General features: G+C 44.9%; 1 protein-coding gene across 2 annotated transcripts in view; it reads right to left on the reverse strand.

Annotated features, from left to right (window-relative positions):
* Nucleotides 1-7,735: 7,735 nt before the first annotated feature.
* The window catches only part of scube1 (signal peptide, CUB domain, EGF-like 1), a 131,380-nt gene continuing 121,463 nt past the window's right edge, over nucleotides 7,736-17,652 (reverse strand). Inside the window, exons 14-23 of one of the 2 annotated variants that reach the window (XM_038272927.1) lie at nucleotides 16,673-16,789; nucleotides 16,422-16,580; nucleotides 16,132-16,335; nucleotides 15,895-16,056; nucleotides 12,853-13,020; nucleotides 10,995-11,156; nucleotides 10,673-10,870; nucleotides 9,256-9,408; nucleotides 8,316-8,395; nucleotides 7,736-8,236 (exon numbers count right to left, since the gene is read on the reverse strand). In XM_038272927.1, coding sequence (XP_038128855.1) covers nucleotides 8,084-8,236; nucleotides 8,316-8,395; nucleotides 9,256-9,408; nucleotides 10,673-10,870; nucleotides 10,995-11,156; nucleotides 12,853-13,020; nucleotides 15,895-16,056; nucleotides 16,132-16,335; nucleotides 16,422-16,580; nucleotides 16,673-16,789 — 1,556 coding nt within the window. In that variant the 3' untranslated portion in view covers nucleotides 7,736-8,083. The remainder of the gene's footprint in view (nucleotides 8,237-8,315; nucleotides 8,396-9,255; nucleotides 9,409-10,672; nucleotides 10,871-10,994; nucleotides 11,157-12,852; nucleotides 13,021-15,894; nucleotides 16,057-16,131; nucleotides 16,336-16,421; nucleotides 16,581-16,672; nucleotides 16,790-17,652) is intronic. The other variant, XM_038272928.1, reaches the window with a different exon arrangement.

Below are 17,652 nucleotides of genomic sequence, written 5' to 3' on the forward strand. Positions count from 1 at the left end.
AGCTCTCATGTCTGCTACTGTCATGTCTAGCTCTGCTATGTCTAGGGCTACTTCATGTCTAGGCTACTGCTCATGTCTAGGCTATCTCTGTCTAGGCTACTGCTCATGTCTAGGGCTACTGTATGTCTAGGCTACTGCTCTGTTAGGCTATGTTCTGTCTAGGCTACTGCTTGTCTAGGGCTACTGCTCATGTCTAGGGCTAATCCATGTCTAGGCTACGTCATGTCTAGGCTTTGCTCATGTCTAGGGCTGATGCTCATGTCTAGGGCTACTGTTCATGTCTAGGGCTACTGCTCGTGTCTAGGGCTGATGCTCATGTCTAGGGCTACTGTTCATGTCTAGGGCTACTGCTCGTGTCTAGGGCTACTGCTCATGTCTAGGGCTACTGCTCATGTCTAGGGCTGATGCTCATGTCTAGGGCTACTGTTCATGTCTAGGGCTACTGCTCATGTCTAGGGCTACTGCTCGTGTCTAGGGCTACTGCTCATGTCTAGGGCTACTGCTCATGTCTAGGGCTACTGTTCATGTCTAGGGCTATTGCTCATGTCTAGGGCTGATGCTCATGTCTAGGGCTACTGTTCATGTCTAGGGCTACTGCTCGTGTCTAGGGCTACTGCTCGTGTCTAGGGCTACTGCTCATGTCTAGGGCTACTGTTCATGTCTAGGGCTACTGCTCATGTCTAGGGCTACTGTTCATGTCTAGGGCTACTGTTCATGTCTAGGGCTAATGCTCATGTCTAGGGCTACTGTTCATGTCTAGGGCTACTGCTCGTGTCTAGGGCTACTGCTCGTGTCTAGGGCTACTGTTCATGTCTAGGGCTACTGTTCATGTCTAGGGCTACTGTTCATGTCTAGGGCTACTGTTCATGTCTAGGGCTACTGCTCATGTCTAGGGCTACTGTTCATGTCTAGGGCTACTGTTCATGTCTAGGGCTACTGCTCATGTCTAGGGCTACTGTTCATGTCTAGGGCTACTGCTCATGTCTAGGGCTACTGCTCATGTCTAGGGCTACTGCTCATGTCTAGGGCTACTGATCATGTCTAGGGCTACTGCTCATGTCTAGGGCTACTGCTCATGTCTAGGGCTACTGTTCATGTCTAGGGCTACTGCTCATGTCTAGGGCTACTGCTCATGTCTAGGGCTACTGTTCATGTCTAGGGCTACTGCTCATGTCTAGGGCTACTGTTCATGTCTAGGGCTACTGTTCATGTCTAGGGCTACTGCTCATGTCTAGGGCTACTGCTCATGTCTAGGGCTACTGCTTCATGTCTAGGGCTACTGCTCATGTCTAGGGCTACTGCTCATGTCTAGGGCTACTGCTCATGTCTAGGGCTACTGTTCATGTCTAGGGCTACTGTTCATGTCTAGGGCTACTGCTCATGTCTAGGGCTACTGCTCATGTCTAGGGCTACTGTTCATGTCTAGGGCTACTGTTCATGTCTAGGGCTACTGCTCATGTCTAGGGCTACTGCTCATGTCTAGGGCTACTGTTCATGTCTAGGGCTACTGCTCATGTCTAGGGCTACTGCTCATGTCTAGGGCTACTGCTCATGTCTAGGGCTACTGTTCATGTCTAGGGCTACTGCTCATGTCTAGGGCTACTGCTCATGTCTAGGGCTACTGTTCATGTCTAGGGCTACTGTTCATGTCTAGGGCTACTGCTCATGTCTAGGGCTACTGCTCATGTCTAGGGCTACTCCTCATGTCTAGGGCTACTGCTCATGTCTAGGGCTACTGCTCATGTCTAGGGCTACTGCTCATGTCTAGGGCTACTCTCATGTCTAGGGCTACTCTCATGTCTAGGGCTACTGCTCATGTCTAGGGCTACTGTTCATGTCTAGGGCTACTGCTCATGTCTAGGGCTACTGCTCATGTCTAGGGCTACTGCTCATGTCTAGGGCTACTGCTCATGTCTAGGGCTACTCCTCATGTCTAGGGCTACTGCTCATGTCTAGGGCTACTGCTCATGTCTAGGGCTACTGCTCATGTCTAGGGCTACTGCTCATGTCTAGGGCTACTGTTCATGTCTAGGGCTACTGCTCATGTCTAGGGCTACTGCTCATGTCTAGGGCTACTGCTCATGTCTAGGGCTACTGTTCATGTCTAGGGCTACTGCTCATGTCTAGGGCTACTGCTCATGTCTAGGGCTACTGCTCATGTCTAGGGCTGCTGCTCATGTCTAGCGCTACTGCTCATGTCTAGCGCTACTGCTCATGTCTAGGGCTACTGCTCATGTCTAGGGCTACTGCTCATGTCTAGCGCTACTGCTCATGTCTAGGGCTACTGCTCATGTCTAGGGCTACTGCTCATGTCTAGCGCTACTGCTCATGTCTAGGGCTACTGTTCATGTCTAGGGCTACTGCTCATGTCTAGGGCTACTGCTCATGTCTAGGGCTACTGCTCATGTCTAGGGCTACTGTTCATGTCTAGGGCTACTGCTCATGTCTAGGGCTACTGTTCATGTCTAGGGCTACTGCTCATGTCTAGGGCTACTGCTCATGTCTAGGGCTAATGCTCATGTCTAGGGCTACTGCTCATGTCTAGGGCTACTGCTCATGTCTAGGGCTACTGCTCTTGTCTAGGGCTACTGTTCATGTCTAGGGCTACTGCTCATGTCTAGGGCTACTCCTCATGTCTAGGGCTACTGTTCATGTCTAGGGCTACTGCTCATGTCTAGGGCTACTGTTCATGTCTAGGGCTACTGCTCATGTCTAGGGCTACTGCTCATGTCTAGGGCTACTGCTCATGTCTAGGGCTACTGCTCATGTCTAGCGCTACTGCTCATGTCTAGGGCTACTGCTCATGTCTAGCGCTACTGCTCATGTCTAGCGCTGCTGCTCATGTCTAGGGCTACTGCTCATGTCTAGGGCTACTGCTCATGTCTAGGGCTAATGCTCATGTCTAGGGCTACTGCTCATGTCTAGGGCTACTGTTCATGTCTAGGGCTACTGCTCATGTCTAGGGCTAATGCTCATGTCTAGGGCTACTGCTCTTGTCTAGGGCTACTGTTCATGTCTAGGGCTACTGCTCATGTCTAGGGCTACTGCTCATGTCTAGGGCTACTCCTCATGTCTAGGGCTAATGCTCATGTCTAGGGCTACTGCTCATGTCTAGGGCTACTGCTCATGTCTAGGGCTAATGCTCATGTCTAGGGCTACTGCTCTTGTCTAGGGCTACTGTTCATGTCTAGGGCTACTGCTCATGTCTAGGGCTACTGCTCTTGTCTAGGGCTACTGTTCATGTCTAGGGCTACTGCTCATGTCTAGGGCTACTGCTCATGTCTAGGGCTACTGCTCATGTCTAGCGCTACTGCTCATGTCTAGGGCTACTGCTCATGTCTAGCGCTACTGCTCATGTCTAGCGCTGCTGCTCATGTCTAGGGCTACTGCTCATGTCTAGGGCTACTGCTCATGTCTAGGGCTACTCCTCATGTCTAGGGCTACTGCTCATGTCTAGGGCTACTCCTCATGTCTAGGGCTACTGCTCATGTCTAGGGCTACTGCTGATGTCTAGGGCTACTGCTCATGTCTAGGGCTACTGCTCTTGTCTAGGGCTACTGCTCTTGTCTAGGGCTACTGCTCTTGTCTAGGGCTAATCCTCATGTCTAGGGCTAATCCTCATGTCTAGGGCTACTGCTCATGTCTAGGGCTACTGCTGATGTCTAGGGCTACTGCTCATGTCTAGGGCTACTGCTCTTGTCTAGGGCTACTGCTCTTGTCTAGGGCTAATCCTCATGTCTAGGGCTAATCCTCATGTCTAGGGCTACTGCTCATGTCTAGGGCTACTGCTCATGTCTAGGGCTACTGCTCATGTCTAGGGCTAATCCTCATGTCTAGCGTTACTGCTCATGTCTAGGGCTACTGCTCATGTCTAGGGCTGATGCTCATGTCTAGGGCTACTCCTCATGTCTAGGGCTACTGCTCTAGTCTAGGGCAACTGATCATGAGAAAGGAGAGGTTTGAGCGAATGCTCTACAGAAGCTTTAGTCCGGCTGCTGTTAAATGCGGACAGTGTGGCGGACTGTCATGGTCAAGACAGACCTGAGCCAAAGGGCAAAGCTGTTTATTTACCAGTTGGCCTACGTTCCTACCCCAACCTATGTCTTGAAATCTGTATCATGACAGAAACAGCAAAATCCCAGATAGACACAGCTAGAATATATTTCATCTGCCCCCCGTTAGAGATAGAGATACTGGGGGTGGTGGCCTAGTGGTTAGGGCATAGACCTTGGAATCCTGAGGTATTGAGTTCAAGCCCCGCTCCCACAGACTGCCTCTCTGGGTCCCTAAGCAAGACCCTTAACCCAACCCTGCTCACCGTGCGCTGCACAATGGCAGCCCACTGCTGCCCAAGGGGTAGGGTTAGTTCATTTCACTGCTGTGTACTTGTTACAGTGGAATGAAAATAAGAGACCTGGGGGTAAAAGTGTGAGGAGTTCAGCCATCCAGGAAAGACTCTGGGGAAGCTGGCCGGTGTCCAACAACCTTTAGTTGTCTCTGTTGGCCGACAACTTGCCTCAAATGTTAAGCTGCTCAACAAGCAGCCATTCAAGCACTGCAGAACGTGGTGAAAGGCATCCTTGCTGATGCGTTTCACCAATGACCTTAGAGATGTCCATAAATGTCCATAAATCGCCAAGACTGGATTTTCAAGGGAGGATCATTTTTTAGTAGTGAGAATATTTAACAGGGGTAACGACTACAGTGAGTGTCCAGTCTACCCCAAGAGTTCACATCCTGACTAATTTATTGCCAGCTTAAAAAAAAGAAACATCCAAAGATATACCTTTATACTGAAAATATCTAAGTTATAGCTGGTTAAATGATCCAATTCACTGAAACACAATTAAATGAAGACTCAACAAGCATGATACCAAAAAAAAGTTTGGCTTAGGTTTGCAAATCTGCTTCTGAATACTCCTGGTACTGCGGACCGATTGGACAAGAGTAGTGATGTTTGGCCGTAGAGCACAGAGGCAGAGGGAGAAATAAATCCCAACATTTCATTGGTTCGCTGTAAGACATGGTGACATGGTGGCAGAGCTCTTCCTTTGTAGCCACAGGTCTTTATAAATTACAGTCACTGTTGACTATGAATTCCACTTCAGATTAAAGTACTGCAGTCTAAAGTCATTTGGCTCTAATTGAGTCAAGAAAAGTGGGACAGAAACGGATGAATTAAACAATGATGAACATACATTCTGAAAGTGACTACAACTGATGATGGTGGTTCCAAGAGTATTTAATTAAAGTAGTGTACTTAGTTCTTCCAACAACTGCATAGTTTCTGACTATGTGGAAGTTTTGATAAAGACGGACAGAACAGCATGACAGAAACCACAGCTAACATCATCATCATCATCGCAGTACAACACAGAAATAAACCTAATACAAAAAAATTGATATTTTCTCCCCAACATTTCAAAGTAGAAAATTCAAGTGCAATTAATTTTCCAAATATTAGTTAAATCACAAACATTTCTCTGTAAAGTAACACTTTGTCACTTCTAGGTAGCTTATCTCTTCTTGTTATATATAGATGTCTCTCTCTCTCTCTCTCTCTCTCTTTATATATATATATATATATTTTTTTTTTTTCATTAAAAACAAATTGGATGTGAGCTGTTCTTGTAAGGAGAGATTGATGAAACACGGGATAAGGTGGAATATTTAGGATGAAATTGTTTAAAAAGTATGTGCACCAATCGATTTCCTCTTTTTACTCTCATCAGGCCAGCAAAGTAAACGTAAAAATAAACAGTGAACTTCATCCGACACATTTCCACTTTATGCCACCATATGTCCATGCATCAGCGACAAACAGCTCCACACGTTTTAAAAGGTTTAACAATAAAATAAAATGACATAGAGGGTGGGCTGAGGACTAATGGGGACGGGGAGGGGGGGAGTTAGGGGAGGGCAAAAATTCAAGAAAATAAAGATTTAAGGACGCAGCAGCAACATGTTTAGTTGATATTGTAGACTTTGTTCCCAAGTTTGAAGACGTTTCTCTTCCATCCAGGAAGATTTTTCAATTCAAAATGTCAGAAATAGCGTTTAGTTCCAGGTTTTATCCAGCAGCCCAACAAAGCCTGGTTTTAGTTTAGAAAACATGCAAATAGAAACAGATGAACGGGTCCCCCCCTCTGGAATGGGGGTCTATGAGGTCCCTGTTAGCCTGCAATGCCCCATACTGGCCTAGGTCTCTGAAAAGGGGGTCATTAGGGTAATTGTTGGTCTGGCTGACCAGGCGAGGTGTCTTGGTTCCTTGCATGGCGATGAGGATTATGATAGCGGAAAGGGATCAACTCTGTCGCTGCATTGCAGGGTTTAGTCCCCCCCCCCAAAGGTTGGTTTTCTTTCTTAACATAGATGGCTTCCTTCACGCCCCTCTCAAACTACCTGTCTTCTTTGTCCAAAATGTGAACATTCTGGTCCTCCAAAGAATGTCCTTTGTCCATCAGGTGTAGATGTAGCGCAGAGTCTTGTCCAGCGGAGGGCGCTCTTCTGTGTTGGGCCAAAGATCAGAGCATTCCTCCCTGCATTGACCTGCAGACACTCTGCTCAGATTAGGTTTTTAGGACCTGCTCTGGACCAAGACACCTCGCTTGGTCAGCCAGGCCAACAATGACCCCAACAACCCCCCTTTCTGAGGCATAGACCAGTATCTGGTATTGCAGGCTAACAAGGACCTTAACTACTCCCCATTCCAAAGGGGGGGACCCCTTCGTCTGGTTCTATTTGCATGTTTTCTAAACTAAAACCAGGCTTTGTTGCTCCACTCTATAAAACCTGGAACTAAACGCTATTTCTGGCATTTAGAATAGAAAAATCTTCCTGGATGGAAGAGAAACGTCTTTAAACCTGGAAACAAAGTCCAGAGGATTGATTTGAACTTTTTTGGAATGACTGACCTGAATGACTGAGAATCTTCTTTACCAGCATATTTAGGCAATAAAATCTAAACTATCCCGTCACTAGACGCTAAAGGAGCATTTCTAAAGCAAACACAGGAAATATAAAGCATGACTCCAATAAAAAACACACAGTCAGTGTTTGTGGAAACTAAGAGGTGTTAATTGGAGAATATTTTCATGATCTCGACTAAAGTTTATATTTCATGTCCTTGTTTAAAAACTATGGATTGTTTTTGCTCACAGTTCAAATTATGTGTGACAATCAGATAAATTACCCAGTAAACATGTATTTCAGTCTGCAGCTGCAACACCAACAGATAAACTAGAGGTCATTAGAACATAACGATGGCGTGATGAAGGAACTCTGACTTTATCCACACTAGCTTGAATTAATTCAACTTTATGACATCATTAGCTGCCAATTTCTTCTGATCTCTACAGGCTAATAAATCCAGATTAATGATGTCAGGTTTATTTCTGTTGGATTTAAAATGGATTTAATGCTTATAATTTGGACCAATCTGATTGAATATAAACATATAAATAACACGCTTATTCTATTTATTGATACGCAAATATTGTCCGCATATTGTTTTAGCTGTTAAATAAACTAAACTATTAAAACATGGAGCTTCATTACCGCAGAAGGGCTTTATTTAAAACTATAGTGTGTTAAGATTGATGTATTAAGGGTTAAAACTGTCTTTGCTGATATATAGGGAACACATATATATATATATATATATATATATATATATATATATATATATATATATATATATATATATGTATATATATATATATATATATATATATATATATATATATATATATATATATATGTGTGTGTGTGTACATTACAGAAATGAAATACTAATAGAGATTTCTACATCATCATAACTGGCCTCCAAAATCCTGTATTTGTCAAACTTTGCATGTTTATGTGTACCATTGCTACGGGGTGGGGGCGGGGGGGTGGGGGGGGTTATAGTGTTGTAGTCACGATGTTGAAAGGCATCATGTGACAATAGAGACAAATACAGGAAATTAGGATTTCTTCCTAAGAAAACAAGGAGAGAAAAAAAGGAGGGATTCAGTGTTACATGTGGGAACATCTGGAATGATGCAGGATCAAAGGGTTTAAGTGCAGAATCAGGTGGTTGGTTCTAGCTGTACGGCCGCAGGAACCTGCTGACTTTGGAGCGCAGCAGCCGGATGAAGGAGCGAGGAAACATCTCTTTGGACTCCGCACTCGTGTACTGAAAGTAATTCTGGGGGTGGGCAAGGACGTCAAACAGGGCTTTTATTAACTTCTTATCCTGCAGAAAAAGAATCATAGAGTATAAAATGACAGCAGCTCACAGCACAGAAGGGATGTTTGTGTGACTATTTTCATACCTTGAGTATCTCCTGGTGGTTCTCAGATGCATAAAGTCTCCCATCTCGCACTATGTCTTCTATCAGCTGCTGGTAGTCCTCTGCAGCACAAAGACAAGCGAAACAGGCTCAACTCAACAGAGTTATATTATTAGTTCATGTTTGCTGCAAAGAAGCATTTTGTTAATCAAAATTTTAACAAAAAAACTAAAACTTTTGAATAATTCTTAATAGAAAAGATTTGAATGTAGATTTGCTGTTTTGTCAGAAATTGTTTTTTCATATCTTAATTTTTCAAATGTTATTTTTTTCAGACTTAAATATCTTTATTTTTCCCTCATTTTCTTCTTCAGATTAAGTTTTACGAAACAGATAACATTCTCCAGAATCTGTAGTCTAGCAAACATTAATTCTGTATTTTTAAACACGTTCTGAAGAGTTATAGCTGTTTTTATTTTTTTAAATATATTTGTATTTTTCACTGTAAAATTCTTACTGTTGTGTTTTTGGGTTTAAATAATTGTAAGATCTGTCCAGGAAGAAAAGTCGCATTAAGCAGGAATACTTATTAATGTCCACCTTCTCTGTCAAATAAAGAAATAAATCTAAATCTCTTGATGCGCATATTTACCAATAAAAATTAGCTGCAGAGAAAGCCCCCCCCCACAGGTGAGGAGAATTTGAAAAGAAGGAAATCTGAAAAACTTAATCTGAAGAAGAATAAAGTAAGATTTGCAAAACGGAGAAATGAAAAAATGATTTCTTGAGAAAAAGAATGTATAAATAATGTTATCTGAAAAAGGTGGAAAAAATAAGAGATTAATATTTTAATATAAAATCTGAAAAGATAACATTTGAGAAAGGAGCAAACTAAGTGTCAAAACCTTCGTTGATTAAGAAGTTTAGTTTTTTAATATCTTTAAGTAAACTAGCTGCTAATGAGGCGTTAAAGGAAACTCACCATCATAGGTGACGTATGGAACCTGGAAACCTTTTCCGCTGTTTGCCTCGTTGGACTTAAACTGGATCCAAAGTCTGCGCGAGCGAGAGGTGAAGGCGATCGGCCGCTCGTACGTCTGACACGTCTCGTAGGTAGTGATGGAGGTGGGCACCGCTGGAGGAACAGAGCAGACATGTTGCTTCATGTGGAGAACCATAAAGAGCCTTCACATGTTGTTAATTGGCTTTATAGAAATAAACTTTAAGAAGCTGTCAGTTTGCTTAACTTTAGCATCTTTAACCAAAAACCTAGAGCTTGAATTTAGAGCTGGTCATAGAGTTCATGTGTTTCCTCTATGTAAACTTTTCTATTTTTGAGACTTTGGCAACAAATTGCTGTGAGTTTGGTGACCTCAGCTGCTGCTGTAAGCCCCTCCCACTTCAAAAACCTAGAAAATGCAAACAGACTGGACTCGCTACAAGCTAGCTCTCAAGGTCAGGAGAAAATTAAACCCTAAAATGAAACATGCTTGAGAATAAAGCAAAGAACATCTGCAACATTGGTGAAAATAATCACATAAAGATGACAGAATCATTAAGCCCTATTTTAATTAACAATCGCTCCATGTCTGGCTGATTTTCTCTCTCTACCGCTGGAGGGGAAACCAAAGGTACGGTTCTACTGAACAACCAAGCGACTCCTTTATAAAATGTTCCGCTGGTTTAATTTCTCCCGATCTCATCTGACCTGCTTCGTCTGCTCTGAAGGCGGCTCAGGATGCGTCATCCTGATGAGGGGAGAAGCAGAAAGCTGCGACCCAACATGAAGGCGAAGCTGAATCCAGGACAGGTAAAACCGCTGCTCACCTGTATACCTCCATCTGCCTCTCTCAGCTACTCCTCTGACAGGCGGCGGCTTTTTGATAAAACTATTTAATGCAGCTGCCTTTAAAATGGTTACATTAATCCTCATTAAAGGTACAGTGGAGGATTTACGTGAATTTTTGACCTCATCACTTAAAAAAAATTCACATGCACATCCCTGTTTCCGCTCCTGAGAGGGAACGCCTAGGGAACGCGTGTGAAAGTGTGCAGGAGTCCATGTGTCCTCGTGCACGCTCTGTTTCTAAGCTGTTGTTTGCATCGCTCACACAAGCTAACTTTCTAACAGAAGATTAGCATTTTTCCACTATGTCAGACTCACCAGCAGGAGGCGGAAATAAGCACGCAGGTAAACAGATCATCAGAATGATTGACAGTTAGGAGGACCACTGATTTAGATGATCCACCCAGAAATAAAACATCCTCCACTTTACCTTTAATAATGTTTTGGTCTACAAATAATACTAAAAATGTCAATATTGCATCATCAATGATTTCCAATGAATCATTTGAGCTGAGTTTATAAACACAGTCGGTTTTCATCTCTATTTATTTACCGCTCTTTCTCATGACAAGCACATCTCCACACTCGTCTTCAATGGGAAGGAAGATCTCTGGAACCACAATGAGGATTCGTCTTTTGTGTGGAGGACTTATGGTCCAGACGCAGTCCACGTTTGATGGGTAATCTCCAGGATAGTTGGGCGACTCGATGTAGCCGGTGTACTCCCCTACTTCCCCTCCGCAGAGCTGGTCTGAGGGCAGATTTAAACAGATCACCTTTAAAGAGGCGCTACTTCCAACACCACAGGAAACACAGGCAAGAACAACAGATAGAATCCCAGTTCTTATTGATATACTTTGGTAAATTAGCCTTACTTTTGCAGTGGGACACGTTTGTGGCCCCATCAAAGTCCGTGGTGGTGTTCCCAGGACAGTTGATGCAGTAGTTCTGGCCAAACTCAGACTGGTAGGTCCCTGCTGGGCAGCGGATGCAGCGGTGGGTACTGGAGTTGTAGAAATGTCCAGGAGCACAGTGGACTATAATCACAACACATAGTCAGATTATGCACTGTGTGTCCAATATATGGAAAATACATCCTAAAACAATAACTTTAACCAACAATTGTTTTAATTTCCCAGAAAGAGAAGATATTTCTACAGAGCTGGAGATTCCCAGCGATGGTAGAAAAAGAGCAAACAATAGAAGATGGACTGAATGTCTAAAAGCCTAAAATATACATTTACTAACCGGCTCTTTAAATGGAGAATGTTGCAGTTTAAGGCGTTACTGGTTGTAAATCAGACAAACAGAAGTACCTTTAATGTCAGAGTCCATCACCTTTAGTGGGACTTCAGCTTCAGACTGACTCCCTGTGGTGCAGAGCCCTGCTTTAAAGCTACAGGCTCCGCCCACACAAAGTCCAAACAAGCAAAAGTCAAAACAAACTAAACATTTACTTCTAACTCAAATAAACTCTTCAAGTATAGAAAGATAATAATAATAACAATAAAAAAGAATATTCTACTGAGAAAAGAAAATTAAACTAATAATCAAAAATACAATACTCAGTTTAATTGAAAACACTCAGAACGTTCTGATGAAATCACTACGTCATCACATGACTCCCTCGCCGCACGCCACGATCCGAAAATAACATGAAGCTGAAAATAACAGGTTAGGATGAATGTTAACTGATGCAGGAAGCAGGAACACTTCATGTGCTCCTACTGGTGTGCTCCTACTGGTGTGCACCAAAACGTAAGCTAGCGATTACTATGTCAGTGCGCATCTGACATGGACTTATAACCAGTCTGACTTTATTTTTAATCAACAAACTTTAAGTTCAGTTCAGTTAATATTGCATCAATTCTGAGATTTTCTCTCTAAGCGCTTTACAGAGACAATTAAATGATTTAGTAAGAAACTCTGAAAGGACTTTTCACTGTTTCATTACGAACCTTATCAAACAGAACTAACATGATTGGACAGAAGAGGAGAAATGTAAAAACATTTTACAGACTGCTAGCATGAGGATAAAATGTAGACATATTTTAGAGAAGCTGCTCCTTCATATAAACAAAGGGAGGCCTTCATTGGAAGGAATGTTCCTGAAGATGCCATCATCATCATCAATATCTCAGCTCATCCGCAGCAATAAGGTCATTAAATGCCATCAGGCATGTATGCTTTTGACAGGAGGCATAACTATAACTGGCTCTGAGCTGAACCTCTATACAGTACTAGGTCAGGATTCTCTGTTAGCAGCAGCCCCTTCATGAGCTGCAGCTGCTCCTGTTCTTCCCTGCTCCGTCCTGCTTTGCTGTCTTTGTGGAGCTCTTTCTTCAATCACCAGAACTCAAACAATCCATCTGGTCAGCTGGTCTCTCAATGCAATTGATCAAATGTTCTCAACTGGAAGACAGGGAAAGGAGACCCGTCCTGTCCTGGTTGGATGCATCCTTGGAGGATGGTGTGTTTTATGATGCTGCCAGTAGAGGGCGTGGAAGACGCTCACATGTTTGGATTTATGATACTCGCAGGTGTTTGGATTGGGAGGATACCTGTAATGATCTTAATCACTGATTTCATGTCTAACTCCGCCCAGTTTCTCATTACTGCTCATCTGATCCACCTGCTTCTTTAGATATCAGTGGAACATCTAAACTGTAAAGATATGTTATTTTAACCCATCTTCAGTTAATATAGAATAATAAACATAGAAAAGACCCCCACCTTTGGCCTCACAGTCCCTGAAGGTGACCGAGCCTTCATATTTGGTCAGGAGGCCCCCTCCACACGGGAAGCACAAAACCCGACCTGGTTCTGGCTGGTAGGAGCCCAGAGGACAGGGACGGCATGGCCGGAACCCGTCTGTGGAAAACTGACCTGGAGGACACTGACCTGTAGGATAGAAACCTGAAAGTCACATTTATGGTCAGAAGTTTCATTCCTTTTGTCATCTAGAAACGGCCCAGCAATGGAGGGGTTAATGCCGAAGGTAGCTTCATATCAGAAAAGCTCCACAGCATTTATATCCAGTATGCAATACAAAGACGACAGTTTTAGAATAAAATGTCTAATTAATTACTTCTGGAAGCCTCTTTTAGTTTGAAGGTTCATAAAACATACGAGCTCCAAACTTTCCTCTTTATCAAAACTGCTTTAAAGGAGTTTTCTGAAGAATTGAATTCTTTATAATGCTGTAACAAGATGTCCGTCCTTTTCTCAGAGGATCTTCTGTCCTCCACTCGTTAGCTGCTCTAATGACTCGGTCAGCAGCTCCAAGCCGTCAGACTCCAAACTCGACCATCAGCAAAAAGCCGTGGAAGGAACCTGCAGAGCTGCAGCAGGAGGGAAGAGAGAATCAGGAAGCAGGGTGGTGGGAAGGAAATGGAAGATATGATCTCTGTCCATCTGGGGCCTCATGCACAACCTCCTCCTGTGGGGTCAAAACAATCCTGAGAAGGTTGATTAAAACATGGAGGGAGCAAAGGCTGCCATCAGTAACTGCCAGATGTGTCCTCCTGCTGAACAGAACCTGTCCAGGTCCATCTGGAGGTCACCACAGAACATCAGGAGGTCAGACCAAACCAAAATGGCTTCCTTCCTCTAAGAACACTGAGCTGTATCCAAGGTTCACCAAGCCTTCTGTGAAGCACGGGGGTGGAACCATCATGCTTTGGGTGATCCATGATAGAACGGGACCATGAATGGGGAGATTTTAAGGCCAAACCTCCTTCCATCAGTGGAGTGTTAAAGGGGGAACGTAGCTGGACAATCATCCTAAACACACCGAGGAGAAGCTCTGAAAAAATAATTTCCTGGTCCAGGAGAGGTCCATGCCTCAGACATCAACCTCACGTGGTTTCCCAGCAACAGCCCCAAAACATCCCATCTATGGAGGAGGAACCAAAATGGCAGCAGAATGAGGAAAGCTGGAGGAGACGAACAGCAAACATCTGACCTGACAGGAACAAGGTCAGAGGTCAAGATCAATTCTTCCTACTGAACCAACAGGGCGCCGTACTGGGGGGAAAGGTTAGAACGATTCTAAGGGCCCTTGACTGGGGGGGGGGGGGGGGGGGGGGGGGGTCCTGCTATATTTTACAAATATAAAAAGAAAATCCAGCAGTGAAATGAATAATCTTCATTTTCTCCCTCATTTTCAGGAGGAGAGGAGAGACATCACTAATGATTTATTATTTTGTTGTGTTTATTTTTTATTTTTAAAGGAGAATTAATCCAGCATATAATGAGCTTTTGTGTGTCTGTAAATAATACAGAGAGCAAACAGCCGGGAAGTTTCCAGAGCTGAGAATCTACCTTTACCAACCAGACCAGGTAACAGGAAGGGTTAGCATCAGAGGGTTAGCATCAGAGGGTTAGCATCAGAGGGTTAGCATCAGAGGGTTAGCATGAGCTAAACGCTAGTAGAACGTTAGCAGGATATTTACAGTAAACCTGCTTCATCATTTAAACAGCTGATACACCTGCCCCCCCCATCCTCCCCACCTCCTCCAGAAGCTCCATAGAGAGCGTTCTGACCCCCCCCGACCCCCGCTCCCCCCCGCATAGAGAGCGTTCTGACCCCCCCCCATAGAGAGCGTTCTGACCCCCCCCATCCCCCCCGCATAGAGAGCGTTCTGACCCCCCCCATCCCCCCCCCATAGAGAGCGTTCTGACCCCCCCCCACCCCCCCGCATAGAGAGCGTTCTGACCCCCCCCCGACCCCCCGCTCCCCCCCGCATAGAGAGCGTTCTGACCCCCCCCATCCCCCCCGCATAGAGAGCGTTCTGACCCCCCCCCCATAGAGAGCGTTCTGACCCCCCCCATAGAGAGCGTTCTGACCCCCCCCCCATCCTCCCCCCCATAGAGAGCGTTCTGACCCCCCCCCCCCCATTCCCCCCCCCATAGAGAGCGTTCTGACCCCCCCCCATAGAGAGCGTTCTGACCCCCCCCATAGAGAGCGTTCTGACCCCCCCCCATCCTCCCCCCCATAGAGAGCGTTCTGACCCCCCCCCCCATTCCCCCCCCCCATAGAGAGCGTTCTGACCCCCCCCCCCATCCTCCCCCCCATAGAGAGCGTTCTGAGCAGCTGTCTCACTGTGTGGTGTGGAGGCTGCAGCGCCTCAGACTGGAACAAGGTGAGAACAGCAGAGAGGATCATGGGGGCTCCTCTTCCCTCCATTAAAGACATTTCATCCCAGCGCTGCGTGTCCCGTGACATCATCAGTGACCCCTCACCCCCCCACCATGCTGCCCTCTGGGAAGAGGCTTCCCAGCATTCAATGCAGGACCAGCAGGTTCTGCAGCAGCTTCCCCCCCCCCGCCATCACACTGTAAACATCATAGTTTCACTACAGGGTGAAAATATTATCTAATATCTCTACTAACTAAAATAGATCTTAACTCAAACATTTTTAACTGCATTTTTGAACCATATCTATTTATTTATTTTGCAATGCTGTGAACCTTCACATCAGTGCGTTTTGCAGCAGGTCTCTCCTACACTGATTACATTTAGCCTCTGCTTTATGAAGGGAAATGTTCTTTTTCTCTGCTAAGCTGCTCATTTACTGTTGGAAAGCTGAATAAACTAAACTTTGTTTTGAAAACTCTCTGAATACAAAAGGGTGATAAAGTTAGTCTAAGTCTAAGGTTCTCTGATCACGAGCAGACCGCCTCGCCTCCTGTTTACAGTCAGCTGACTCCTTTCTTGGGTTTTCACAGATCTCTGTTCACACCAGTGAATCTGTGGATGGGAGGGGCGTTTACCTCCACACTGAGACACGTTCTTGGCGCCGACGATGCCCTGTCCTTCAGTGCTGGGACATGGCTCACAGGTCAGCTGACCCTCCATGTCCTGGTAAGTCCCAGGAGGACACTGGACACACTGCTCCTGCTCACCACTGTAAAACGTCCCCGCACCACAGCTCACTGCACAAAGACCAAACAGGTGAATGATTGCATTGCTGGGAATTATGGAGAAAACCACAGCAGCTCCAGACTCACCACACTTCCCATCGTGGAAGACCTGACCCGTGCTGCAGGTCTCGCCTCCCTCTAGAGTCCTGACGGGTTTCTGGGCCACTTCATACTCGGTTCCAGAAAACTGGATGTAGAACTGCTGCTTGATGATGGACCTCCTCAGTGTACGCATGGCACTAGCGAGTTTATTCCTGGTCTTCTTCCGCACGCAGTCAATGTTACAGGAGTCTGAGGGTTGAGGATGAAGCTTCTTTCATACTCAGAATGAATCTTATTTGGCGTTTTTAATTTAGGACAAAGAGAGACCACGACACCTGAGGCTTCCTCTTCCTTCATCTCAATTTCAAACTCCGCTGAGATGATCGAGACCTCTTTTGACGGAGACTTGCGTCCCCTGCGGCGCTTCTTCGACGAGTCGCACTTGAGGTTGACAAACGTTACTTGGCAGTCATCGGTGCAGAGGAACTGACCTCCTTCCAGAGTAAAAATAGAGATCAACAAAATAAAATCCCAAATAACCAAAGTATGGCAGCGAACCCTGAAAGCAGGCCAGGAGGTTCTTTACCTTGGAGGTTCTGTGGGGAGGGATCCCTGAGTCTCTCCTTGGTTCGCGGGCTCAGGTGACATTTGGCATCTTTAAGCTTCAGCTTGGCAAACTCCTTGATGGGTGTGGCCAGTGGGTCTGTGTTTGTCCATAGCAGAAAGAAACACAAGGTTGTTTTTATTATTTTTTTATTTACTTGTTTGGACAAGGCTTAAAACTTTCCTTTTTGATAAAGCTTCTAGTTAGAGTGGCTCAGGTTATCCTGATCTATCTCTATAGTTATGCTGCTATAGGCTTAGACTGCTGGAGGACATAGGGACCCCTTTTTCATCATTCTGCTTCATTCTATCTCTATTCTCCCACTCTGCAGAATCTGTTAGTTCAATCTCTAACGTTCTGCTCTCTCTGCTTTTTCTCATAGTAGCTTCATCTGGTCTGTTCCTGTTTGGCTGTGACTCCATCCTGGAGAGAAATATCAGTCTAGTCAGGAATCACTCTCCCTTAACTATTGGGTGTCACTCCATATAGGTCACACTCACACCTGTGGAGGGGGGGGTGGAATTAGGCAACTCCACCAGAAAATGAATGCAGTTGTAGCTATGGCAACAAGTGCATGGCGTTGGCTCTGTGTGTGAAAACTATTAACAGAGCTCATCTACCTAACTTTTTCTTTTCTAGACAGAGTCACCTGTGGAGCTAGTTTACCTTTACCTGTTCTAGCATAGAAAGTAGTTATAAATCAGAGCTTCTGTTATTTTTCTATGTCTGCTTCTGTCTCCTTGAACCCCAGTGGGCCTCAGCAGATGGCCGCTCACACTGAGCCTGGTTCTGCTGGAGGTTTCTTCCTGTTCAAAGGGAGTTTTTCCTCTCCACTGTCGCTACAAGCATGCTTAGTGTGAGGGATTGCTGAAGAGTCAATGAGTCGATGCAATCAGCTGGTTTTCCTTAGATAGAAAACTTTGGATCAATCTGACTGGATGATCTGGTTGATCTGGATCTAT

Source organism: Cyprinodon tularosa, unplaced genomic scaffold, assembly GCF_016077235.1.
Source record: "Cyprinodon tularosa strain WSP-4 unplaced genomic scaffold, ASM1607723v1 ctg849, whole genome shotgun sequence".
In the NCBI taxonomy this organism is placed as follows: Eukaryota; Metazoa; Chordata; class Actinopteri; order Cyprinodontiformes; family Cyprinodontidae; genus Cyprinodon; species Cyprinodon tularosa.